At 33.2% G+C, this 12,911-nt stretch overlaps 1 protein-coding gene across 4 annotated transcripts; it reads left to right on the forward strand.

Annotated features, from left to right (window-relative positions):
• Positions 1–963: 963 nt before the first annotated feature.
• Positions 964–12,905, forward strand: LOC108738330 (gastrula zinc finger protein XlCGF8.2DB-like). 4 transcript variants are annotated; one of them, XM_025980384.1, is made up of 7 exons: positions 964–1,108; positions 1,629–1,880; positions 4,885–4,968; positions 5,457–5,708; positions 7,140–7,391; positions 12,014–12,128; positions 12,817–12,905. In XM_025980384.1, exons 1-7 carry the CDS (start codon positions 1,047–1,049, stop codon positions 12,823–12,825), a joined length of 1,026 nt encoding a protein of 341 aa, XP_025836169.1. In that variant the 5' UTR covers positions 964–1,046; the 3' UTR covers positions 12,826–12,905. The 4 variants fall into 4 exon arrangements, with proteins under 4 accessions (XP_025836169.1, XP_025836167.1, XP_025836170.1 ...); XM_025980382.1 differs by lacking the exons at positions 12,014–12,128; positions 12,817–12,905 and adding an exon at positions 8,663–9,217; XM_025980385.1 differs by lacking the exons at positions 12,014–12,128; positions 12,817–12,905 and adding an exon at positions 8,331–8,503.
• The last annotated feature ends 6 nt before the right edge of the window (positions 12,906–12,911 follow it).

Consider the following 12,911-nt stretch of genomic DNA (forward strand, 5'->3'; position numbering starts at 1 on the left):
TTCCCAACTTTTTGGAAAGTCCATTGTCAGAAAATAAATGGGTTTTTGATAATACAAAAATATTTGGATAAATAAGGAAAACGCCCACATATATGAACTACATTCAAAAAGCTAGAGGTAGGAACTACATGGGGGTGGTAATATACAGCGTGAGCCGTGTGAGCGTTACCAAGTTGTGTTCGATGATCCGTAAAGCAGTGCGTAACCAATTTGACGCGTAAACAAGTTTTCTCTTTACGTTTTGTATTTGAAACCTGATAATACTGAAATTAATGTGCAGTCGTTCATTGCGCAGCGGATCGTGTTAGTACTAATAAGGTACAGCAGTAATAATTTATCTCTAGCGAATGTAGGCTAATCGTATGCTTTTAATTAAAAAAATTAATTACTAATTAACTAAGTCACAAAAGAAATACTTTTGTCGCTTAAAGTTGACTCGAATTTATTCTATTCGTAAGTGTTCACAATTTTTCAGAAAGTAGTCTTTAATGAATAAAAAATTGATTGAAAATGTAAATACCTACGGTCGTACGACAATTTGAGAATGTGTGTGCGACCGTGTTTTTAATTTTTTTGAAAGAACAGTCCTACCGCGCTTATTTTTTAGATCTAGTGAAAGAAGGGGATATTAATTAACAAAAACAGCAAAAATCACATATTGGTCCNAGAAGAGGATAGAAAAACTGAACTTTTTAAATCAGATGATATAATAAGAAATGAAACCGTTATTAAAAGGGAAGTATTAGTACATAATACTTCTGAAGGTGAAAATGAACATAGTGATAGACCCTGGCGTTTTTCTGAAATAGAAGATGATGAAAAAGCTGTGCCTTTAAAAGCAGAAGATACAATAAGAGAAGAAATTATTTTAAAAAGCGAATTACCAGATAATACATCTGAAGGTGAAATTGAGCTTAATATAAACGATAATGTGACTCCAGATTTAATTAATGTTAAAATTCATACAATAGAAAAATCACATAAGTGCAAAAAATGTGGTAAAACGTTTAAAAACCAGTCTAACTTAAATGTTCATAGTTTAGTACATGTTAAAGTGGAAGAAAGACCATTCAAATGTGAAACATGTGAACAGAGATTTACCCAAAAGTAAGCAGTAATTAATAGTTTTGTACAAATAATCAATAACACTATTATACACATCAGAGGCTAGACCTTACTATATAAGTGCTGCTTTAAAATTTACTTTTATTTATTCTTTTACACAATTTCCCATACTTAACAGGAATTTATAGAAACATAGTAAAACAAGGCACTACCTGTCTCAATGCAGGGAAAAAGAAAAAATACTCCATGCAGCTAAACTATTTGGTATGTTCCCATCTATTCAATGCTTGAAAACATGCCTTATGGCACAAATTAAAAAAAAAATGGATTATGATCTCTGCCTACTTGGGCCCCACCGCATAAATTATTATAAATTGTTTACAGAATTAACATTTAATTATTGTAAAGTAAATTTGTATTTGAATAGCACTTCATACAGGGAATCGTTTTTTTTTTCTTAAATTTAACACGGGTATTAAACTAGTGTTTATAGTCATTAACATTGCGTTGGATTTCGTACTTTTTTCATAATATTAATTTAATTTTACTTATATAAATTTCAGAAGCAGTTTGAAGCTTCATGAAAAGTTGCACACCGGCGAATGTCCTTTTGAATGTCCTATTTGCGGCAAACGTTTCATCAGAAAGTCGCAAGTTAGCTATCACGTTCGTGTCCATTCTGGGGAAAAACCGTACGAGTGTCAAGTGTGTCAGAAACGATTTCCCACAAAACATTATGTCTACGTACATATGCGTGTACATACCGGAGAAAAGCCATTTAAATGTGAAACGTGTGGACAGAGATTTACTGAAAAGTAAGTAAGTAATGATTAATATACATGTGTAACCAATTAACAAAACCACCACACATAAAAAATAAGTCATTTAATTGAATGCCTTTCTAAAGTGTATTCAAACCAAGAATCACCAGTTCTTCCATGCGCCTACTTACATTTATTGTCCTTACTACTCGGCGAATAATCACTTCAAACCTATTGTCAATCCACCTATCGTTTCGTGTAGTACGTATTTTTACCTTGCATCAACGAAACTTGTTTTGAAGTGATGTATCGACAAGATTTTTTGGTCTGTCCTGTATAATGTATATCATTTCTTAATTTATCGAAGAACGAGCCCGGTGTATCGTCGTACCTGTCGTGCGTTATCTATTTCATACTAGCAAGCTTCCCTTTTTTGATACTGATTTCTTAATTGTATACAAGGTGTGGTATTTATAGTCAATATTTTTAAAAGCCCAGATTTCTGATGATATTTGGAGCATAAAATACGATAACGAAACTTCCCCCATGATGTGAATAATCTTGGACGAGTATTGAAGGTACTCTTTGATGCCATTTTTTATTAATGGTAGGCTAACAGGACCCACGTATGCCGATGTTTTAGAGAAGCTGTTGCCGGATCTATCTAGAAGATGGACAGTTTTCGCTGTACAAACATGTGGTTTCTTCAGGATTAAGCATTACACAGTACCTACACATAAACTACAAGAGCTTTTAAATAGAATGCTTTCTCAACTGTGAGATCGTTTGGATTCAATGAAATGGTGACATCAGTGGATTTTTATTTGTGGGGCTATGTAAAACAATTAGTATACATGTCGCCTATGTCAGGTAACATTAAAACTACACCTGGTACCTGGAACTAAATTCGACCAAACTGGATTCAGCGTTATCATTATCGTATTGGAGCTAACAGTGGACAATTTCAACACTTTTTATGAAAGGTACGCATTTATTTTTTAATTTTCAATTTCAATTTAGCTCGTTCCCCAGTACGTAATTAATAAACTAGATGAACAACACAAATACGAGCCAATTTTCATCGTATCCCAACAACAGACGAGTTAGTTATTTACATACAGGCCCGTTTTTAAATAAATTGTAGGTTCGAAAATCTCGAATAATTCTTATGGAAAATCGGATCCTGTCAAATTGACTGCAATTGGAGTATAATGTTCTTTATGACTTTCTGATCAAAAGTTCTCATGGGAACGAGATCAAAAAATAAAAAGTTTCTGAATTCTGGTTCAAAGTAGTGCACGATTTTCAATAACTCGTAAAGCAAATACCTGCAGTTTTGTTTAGTATTGAAGCTCAATTATACCTTCGTCGACATCCAGGTTCCATCTACATATGTATGCCACCTGCTTTTGATGCCTAGCATAAATATTGAACGTTTCTACATTAAATGACCTGAAAATATAAGTCTGTAGCTCAAAAACTTTATTTTTTGACCTCATGCCCTTGAGAACTTTTGATCAAAAAGAACGTCATAGTGCAGCCAATTTGATCAGAGCTGTTTTTTGTAATACTTTTGAGGAGTCTTTTACGAAGACGATTTGCGTAATCAACACCGTCGATAAATTGCAAAATGTTATAGCACTTTTTTCTTACATTTTGTACTAGAACAATGTTTTATTGATTGTAAACGCCACACCTTGTATAATAAACGATTGTCAAATGTGCCTGGTCATATCGCATTTTTAACTGTTGAACCAGCTGTTGGTAGTGTTGTAATTCATCCGGTGGTAGAATTTTTTAAATTTCTACAGCGCTATTACCCTATTACGAAAAGCACAAATAAGTGCGGATCGATGTTCATGCAGCCGTTTCGAACTTTTTAAGGAAAGTAGCCCATGAAGTCGAACGGTGACATTTACAATTATGTAAAAATATTAATTAAATAAATAATTAAAACTTCATGTGGTACCAATCAGACAAACACTTATAACCATTGTAAGTCATGTGATGTTTGAACAGATAAAACATGCCTTCCTATCGGTTTAAGGCTAAGGCGCCACTGCCCTCTTCCGGTACTTGCAACTTGGTCATTGTAGTATCCGATCGAAGTAGTGACTGTAAGAGTTCTCGTCATGAATTGCTAGTGAATACCAATATCTTCACTCAAGTTCAGCCCACCCAGCTTACGTTGAAATCTTGCTTAATAGTATCAGTGGTCAGTAGCTGATTCCTTACTGTTCATAACCAGCTGTAGGTGCACTGATCTTGCACAGTCGTGCAAATCATTAGCGTTTGGCATTGGCATTTGATGCACACGCTGTTTCATACAACCCCATATAAAGAAGTCCAACGGATTTAGATCAGGACTGCGTTCCAGCAATAGTACAGGACCTGTTCATATGTCCAATCCAACGTCTAGGATAATGTTCGTCTAGAAACTCACGCATTGGTCAATGACAATGATCATATTGACCTACTTCTAATAAGTTCGACTTTTTACATTACATACGTAATACAAGCCTACGACGTTAAAAGAACAAAGATTCATTCACAATTAGTCTCATGTAACAAATAAAAAAAAAACTACAAAAGTTCAAAAGAAATACAACACAGATACTGCTAAGTAGTAGCCGATTGAATGCGGCGTTGCAGTGTCGTATTTCCCTGTCTGATCCTAGAATGGTCAGATTGAACGTTGCCTGTGCTTTCAAATACGTTTTTCTTAAAAACGGCGGACTTTCGGACTACCAATGCCCTATCATCTCCAGCAAACTTGCTACTTATTTCAGAAACACTTTATAAATGAAAACTACCCAACCCGTGCACCACTGTATTTAAAAGAAGTCTTATCAGCCATTATAGTTATTAACTTTGGTCACACATTGGAAACTGCCTACTTTTAAAGATGGGTAGGCATCCATTATCCTTTTCTGTTCTTTCTTTACACTTTTTGGTGTTAGAATCATGTTTAATATTACTGTTACTAGTATGCATTGCTAATTTGCATTTAGTTGATTATTTCGTATTATTCACTTAATTTTACTTGTATAATTTTCAGAAGTAAATTGATGCAACACCAAAAGTTGCATACGGGAGAAAAGCCATTCCAGTGTGAAACCTGTGGAAAGAGATTTACTGAAAAGTAAGTAATAACGAAAGCCATTATGTTAACCATTGTATAAACAATTAACATTAGTATTGCACACATCCAAAACAAGCCTTTTAAAACGATACTCTACATGATTTTTATCTAACTTCAAAGTCATAAGAGAAATTAATATAGATTTAATAAACATAAATTAAATGAATAACCTCTTGCTGTGTTTTTGTTCTTGTTATAAAGAGGAAATCTTTTAAAGTCATTCAACCGTTCATAAGATTGGATAGTGTTGGATTTTATTCGAGAGGGAGCTATAACTTCAACCTCTTTACCTGAAGCTGAAGCCAACTCTGAACTATGTATTCATGTCAGATTGTTATGATTAGGGACTAGGCGCATCTGAACAATAGTTCTTTATTCTGCAGTCGCCATATTTTCCTCGTTTAACATTTTATGTAGAGAATAACTTACTTTAGTTGTTAAAGTTATATATTTAAATTACTATTTATTTAATTTTACATATTTTTCAGAGGTAGCTTGGTGCATCATCAAAGGTTGCACACGGGCGAACGTCCTTTTGAATGTTCGATTTGTGGCAAACGTTTCGTTACAAAATCGAATTTAACCAGTCACCTTCATGTACACACCAGAGAAACACGGTACGAGTGTCAAGTGTGTCAAAAAAGATTTCCCGAAAAATACCGTCTCAATCGACATATGCGCATTCATACAGGAGAAAAGCCATTCAAATGTGAAACTTGTGGACAAGGGTTTACTCAGGAGTAAGTAATGATATGATTAATACCACCGTGCAATCAACTAAAACGGCTATTTGTTTTACAATAAACGTATCGTGTCAAAAAGTATATAAAATTGACAAATTATATACACTCCTATCGATTCGCTTTGTCATTGAAATTCTGATACTTCACCTCATCTTGTAACTTGTACAGCCGATAGCTAATTCAGTGGTACAGTGCCGCTTGGCTGGTTCCTAGTTGATGTAATGCAGTATGCCACGATGTACAATAGTTATTTTGAAATTTAAAAAAGACACCTCAAAAATATACATTTTTTTAGTTAACGAAATCTTGTATATTTTCTTATCAACTATCAACCCTCCTAATATTGCATGTAATTGAAATATATGTAATAAAGCCTCCCCAAGATCAATGAAAAATTTTTCATACGTACATAACCGCTGCATTAAACTTTCTGCTTTACTCCAGGGATTGAGTACAAAAAATTGTTTGGTATTTTATTGTTTAAACCGGTCGTTATACTCATTAACTACCACCAACTGTGGTAACAATTAAATTGTTATTCTCCGTAACGAAGTAACCTACTATAGGGGTTAATTATGGTGCCCCGTTCTAAAGTAGCTACCGTAGTCAGTTACCTTTATCTGCTTCTTCTCTACCCTTCTTGGCGTTGATTTTTCGCGTGCGTGTGTCTGTGTAGTTGATTATCTGAATAAAAATAGGAAATACTATGATTAAACATACATACAATTTAGACATCTTTTTTAGAAGTGAGTTAGTTTAATATGAAATATTATTCTGAAATTTCATTTCTGAATTTATTACCCACTACACACTACCTCAAATTAATGAGGGAAAAATTGTTGCTGTTGTCACACCCCCGCCGGGAATCGAACCCGGGACCTTTGGCTTTACGCGCCAATGTTCTGACCACTAAACTACGAGAAGTGACAACAGCAACCACGACCAACCGACCTANCCCGGCGGGGGTGTGACAACAGCAACAATTTTTCCCTCATTAATTTGAGGTAGTGTGTAGTAGGTAATAAATTCAGAAATGAAATTTCAGAATAATATTTCATATTAAAAATAGGAAATATTCAAAGTAATCGACGAAATCGTCGGGAAGAACGAGAGTTATGGTCAGTGGTTTGGAAAGATGAATTTGTTTTTAGGTATATGTGTAATTGTATGTGGTGTCTATGTGAGTATTCTTATTGTGGTGGGGTTATTGTTTTCGACGGCTCTTTTAGTGCATCTAGTTTGTAGATTATTTATGCGTGTAGGGATTGGTATAATTGTAACGGTTTCGTATGGTGAAATCTGTGTAATCTTGCGATTTTGCGTAGGATTTGGCTTTCGGTCGTCACAATTTTGTACTTAAGATGTTGTCAATGTGTTAAATATATTACTATTTTAAATGTGCTACTATTTTACTTATACAATTTTCAGAGGTACCTTGAGGCGTCATGAATGGTTGCATACGGGCGTACGTCCATTTGAATGTTCGACTTGCAGTAAACGTTTTGCCATAAAATGGCAGTTGACCAGTCACCTACGTGTCCATACCGGAGAAAAACCATACGAATGTCTAGTGTGTCAGAAAAGGTTTCCAGAAAAATACCGTCTTGATCTACATATGCGCGTTCATGCGGAAGAAAAACAATTTAAATGTGAAACCTGTGGACAAGGATTTACTCAAGAGTAAGTAATATTTCATACCACTTAGATACATGATCATTACTGGTCATTACTTAAACCTGACATAATAATGTTCTTTCTGCAACCTCTGTTCTTCCCGGGTTATATTAGACGCTCCTTCTGTAACAGAAATAAGTGTCAAACTTTGGAGGGCGTAAACTAGATACAATAAACAATCGCACGCTGAGTTAAGCAGCGTAGTTAAGGGCAAAAGAGGAGCCAAAGTTACAGGAGAGGAGTTTTGTACTATCGTCAACAACAACCTCCCTATTTCAAGGCATTCGTAACTCTCTCTCAATGTTAGACTCATTAGAACAAATTTGTTTTGTATGATTACCTATGGCAAAACAGATTCAAACAACACCAGTTATACGTTCAGGTTATTAGTTTCAGTAACACATTGAAAGTATCCTAACTGCGGTCGGAAGCATTATTTATTGTTTATTCACCCCCCAAGTAAATTCAAAATTTGTTATATATTTATAATTCAGCACTCTCGTTTTCGAAGGGACACACCCAAAAAGACTAGAATTAGAAATAATAATAATACATGGCTTGCTTATTGCATGACGCGAGCCATAAGAGGGTTATAATTATGTAAGACGTGCACATCCCACTTGCTCGTAGGCAGTGAGGTTTCGTTTACGTTTTGTATTTGACAACTTGCTGATACTACTGAAATTGATGCGCAGTCGCTATTAGCACAGTGGACGATTGCGTTTTATCCCCGTTATTAGTGATGATGCTTTTTAGATGCTTTCGCTTAGGATTAAATTATTTCTCCTATATATAATCTTCTTGGACATACCATTAACCTTTTTGTTATTTATATTCGTTTAGTGACTCAAAACAAGACGATTGTCTCTTAAACTGTGTAAATCATGGAGTTCTATTTAAATGTCCGATTTGTAGCAAACGTTGCATTAAAAAATTGGATTTCAGCAATCACGCTCACACACATAGTGGGGAAAACTCATGCGAATGTCAAGTTTATCAAACAAAGTTTGGTGCTCAATTGACATAATATATATGCCTATGCATCCATACGGGAGAAAAGCCGATATGGTTAGAAACATAGAATTAAAAATATAGCAATTAAAAATTAAAACTACGTGGTAAGAGAAAAATGCTCACAATTTCAATCAATTGTAATTTTGAATGGTAAGGGTGTCATTTATCCTTCTCTGTTTCTTGTATACCTGTCTTGGTGTTGGCATAATGTTTAATGTTACTAGTATACATTTAATTATTAACTGTACGTGTATAATTTTCAGAAATAATTTGAGGTCTCATGAAATGGTGCATACGGACGAACGTCCATTTGAGTGCTCCATTTGCGGCAAACGTTTCAACAGAAAATCATACTTAAGCAGTCATGTTCGCGTTCATACCGGGGAAAAGCCGTACGATTGTGATGTATGTCAAAAAAAGTTTCCTAATAAATACCGCCGTGATCTACATATGCGCGTTCATACTGGAGAGAAACCGTACGAATGCAAAATTTGTTTGCGAAGATTTTCGCGAAGATCTTGTCTTAAACAGCATATGCTCACGCATTCATAAAACTTATACAAATGCAGAAACGTAATTTTTTATATGTTAACACTCTTTTTTTTTTTGAATTTATAAGAATATGAAATAGAGTTCTAAAGTTCTGTTGAACTAATGTAAACGAAACACTGAAAGTGCCACCTTAAGTGTCGAACCGTGTGTTAATTTTTTATGAAACGTATTTGTGGAATACGAGTAACAGTTATTTATTTAGATTCTTATATATTGTTTTCTGAAAGAATGTAATGTTCCTGTAATAAAGATATAAGTCAGCTGTTCCCAACTTTTTGGAAAGTCCATTGTCAGAAAATAAATGGGTTTTTGATAATACAAAAATATTTGGATAAATAAGGAAAACGCCCACATATATGAACTACATTCAAAAAGCTAGAGGTAGGAACTACATGGGGGTGGTAATATACAGCGTGAGCCGTGTGAGCGTTACCAAGTTGTGTTCGATGATCCGTAAAGCAGTGCGTAACCAATTTGACGCGTAAACAAGTTTTCTCTTTACGTTTTGTATTTGAAACCTGATAATACTGAAATTAATGTGCAGTCGTTCATTGCGCAGCGGATCGTGTTAGTACTAATAAGGTACAGCAGTAATAATTTATCTCTAGCGAATGTAGGCTAATCGTATGCTTTTAATTAAAAAAATTAATTACTAATTAACTAAGTCACAAAAGAAATACTTTTGTCGCTTAAAGTTGACTCGAATTTATTCTATTCGTAAGTGTTCACAATTTTTCAGAAAGTAGTCTTTAATGAATAAAAAATTGATTGAAAATGTAAATACCTACGGTCGTACGACAATTTGAGAATGTGTGTGCGACCGTGTTTTTAATTTTTTTGAAAGAACAGTCCTACCGCGCTTATTTTTTAGATCTAGTGAAAGAAGGGGATATTAATTAACAAAAACAGCAAAAATCACATATTGGTCCATATTCCTATAAACAAAAGGATGTACATAACTACAACAACATTTTGGTAGTTTTTTCGTCCAATAGACATAGAGAATGGACTAAGGAATACCCTCATGAAATTAACCACTCTCTAAAATAGACCAATAAATTGTGCGATCGTGCGGCCAGTAGTTTTTTTCATTCTTTTTAAAAATTAGCTATGTCACAGTCTTGCAGGAGCGGAGGAATGAGGAAAAAAGACAGGTATTGGCCGTAAGGTCGATTTTTCTGATTTTAGAAAATGGTCAATTTCAAGGGGGGTATTGCTCAGTCAATTCTCTATGTGTATGGTCGGATAGTTCAGAAGACTCGATGAGTCGTGTGAATCTGGCACCCGATATTAATAATCCACTGATTCAAACTTTATTAATAAATTGTGCGTCGGTTGCGGGTTCTAAATAAGTAAGTATTATAATTCTGCGCCCATTGGTTCTGTTTAAAAAAAAGAAAATCGTTTCGGGCGCAGGTGGAAACTAAATATCAATTTTTTTGAAAACTACTGAAAATATGATAATTTAATTGACGCCATTTGATTGCGTGTCATTTGTACTTGAAGACTGATCTAATATGGTAAGCGAAATTCATTTTTATTTTATTTATTAGTAATAAGTACATACATTTTTCATTGATTTTTGTATTATTGATTAATGGTTACAAATACTATTCAATGGCATTACTATGATCATATTATTATCTATGATCCACCAATGTTGCACGCCTATTAGTAATAATGAAAAATTAAGGATAGTGCTTATCCATGTTTTATATGTAATTATTGGTAATATATAATATAAAGATAAATTCCGTCTACCATATTAGACCAGTCTTCAAATACAAATGACACTTTTATCATATCTTCAGTAGTTTTTAAATAAATTGATATTTAATTTCCACCTGCACCCGAAACAGTTTTTACTTTTTTTAACAGAATTAATGGGTGCACAATTATGATACTTACATATTTAAAACCCGCAAACTACGCAGAATTTATTGGAAAAGTTTGAATCAGTGAATTATTTATATCGGGTGCCAGATTCACACGATTGAGGAAATCAGATGCACAATATATGTGCATAATCATAGATTTGCACAATCATTGAGGTTAGAAGTACATACAGGTTATGTTTTGATTGTAAACTAGTCTTTTTTTTTAATACGAAGAAATGATATACAGTTTAGCAGTGAAACGTGAATTATTTCAAAATAATTGCGTTATTAATAGAGCATGGCGTTTTCTGATAAAGAAATAATAGGAAAAATGATCTTTTATATTTCAGTAATATAAAAGAAACTAAAAAAAGGTAGAAGGCAATATTTCTGTAAGTTAGATTAAATGTATTTACAGAACGTCAGGTTTTCTTAAAAAAGAAATTGGTAGAAAACCTGAGCTTTTAAAATCAAGTTTGTTGCAACACCAGTAATCGCATACTGGGTAAAAACTACTCCAATGTGAAACTTGTGGAAAGAGACTTATTGAATAATAAGTAACGAATGCCTTTTAAAGCGATATTTTTAATTATAAAAATCACAAATATTTTGTGCATACATGATCTAAAGAAACTCAATTTTAAACACATTTAACTTAACTAAAATAAAATAAACGCATTTGATATAAATGGAGTGTTTTTACAACCTTGACTGCACAGAATATGATTTTATTTACTTAGGACAAACAAAAAACACTTTTTTCGATCATTTAAATTAAAGAAATATAACTGAAATTTTGCAAGATAACCATGAATTACGCGCGGTCGTAGGAAACGATCTAGGTTACAAGATATATTAAATTTTAACATTCAATCATGTGACAAAAAAATGCCTTATACTTTTCGTCTAATTGCTGACTAAAATTGAATTGAAACTTGATGTACTTATTTTTAATGGTTCACTTTTGCTCTAAACCAAGTCCAATCGAAATTCGAACCAGGGACATGGAAATTATCTAGAAATTGTTTATTTCTATTTTTCTTATAATAGTATTAAAATGATTTAAACGACGTTTGAAAATTGTGTGTTTCTTCCGAAATTACTTTTTAATGTTCTGTTATCACATTATTTCTTATGAACCCTATGGTAATTATATATTTAAATATTCTTGTGATTGCTTGATAGGAATATTACACAAACATTGGGCATCTTCTATAGTTGGTCTGTGATTGTAGCAGTCTGCATTTCATCCAAGTATGGAGCAGCAGCCTCTTATTCACTGGAAGCAGAAACAAAAAGAGTAAGTAACAAACATTACTAAGCGATTCATAAGGTAAAATGAAAAGGCTTGGTAAAGTGGTAATTATTTTGACTAATGAGAACTTATTTTATTGCGAAACATTTTCTCTATCATTATAAAAGTATTTATTTATTAAAAAAGAAAAACAATTCCTAATACACATTTGAGGTAATTTGCGTGCTGTTAAATTTTAGTTTGGCTTCTTTTTTCCTCTACTAAAAATCACTTTCCTTGTGTTAAAAATTGTTTGAAAAATTAAATTTTGTTTGTAAATAGATATGCTACACATCGTACACTTAAGAAATTGCTGATACTAACTACGTAATACTACTTTGCTCTGTGCTGACAGCACTCATAATTTCTTATATATAAATATTCAGATTTGATAACAGTAAGTAAAAATACATTTTCAGAGAAAGTATTTATTAAAATGAACTAAAAAGTGTATACGTATTTGCTATTCCACATTTCAAAAAATGTTTCTATATTTAGAATTTTAAATATTTCACGCCAGTCTGTGCTAACTAAATTAAATTAAATTATGACTAATGTGATAAGGATTAAGAATGGTAGTAGATGTTTATTTTACTTATTAATTAATGATACAGTGTATATATATTATTTTAACAGTCACCTTTAAAATATTATTAATTAAAAGTATTTAATGATTTTCCTTTCGTTTCTATAGATTGGCTAACCCGAGAAAGATTGGGAAGTTAATTTTGACCCTAGCAATGACAAGATGGGATGTCTGACCTGGTATCCTTTCTCAATTTGGTTTGC

This window comes from Agrilus planipennis, unplaced genomic scaffold (genome assembly GCF_000699045.2).
Source record: "Agrilus planipennis isolate EAB-ADULT unplaced genomic scaffold, Apla_2.0 scaffold190, whole genome shotgun sequence".
In the NCBI taxonomy this organism is placed as follows: Eukaryota; Metazoa; Arthropoda; class Insecta; order Coleoptera; family Buprestidae; genus Agrilus; species Agrilus planipennis.

What these genes read in the sequence shown, in the direction of transcription:
- LOC108738330 (XM_025980382.1), top strand. Translation starts at nt 1,047, where the DNA reads ATGTTAAAGTGGAAGAAAGACCATTCAAATGTGAAACATGTGAACAGA. An exon ending in AACAGAGATTTACCCAAAAG is followed by an intron (nt 1,109 to 1,628) that starts TAAGCAGTAATT and finishes TATAAATTTCAG; the next exon opens with AAGCAGTTTGAAGCTTCATG. An exon ending in GGACAAGGGTTTACTCAGGA is followed by an intron (nt 5,709 to 7,139) that starts GTAAGTAATGAT and finishes TACAATTTTCAG; the next exon opens with AGGTACCTTGAGGCGTCATG.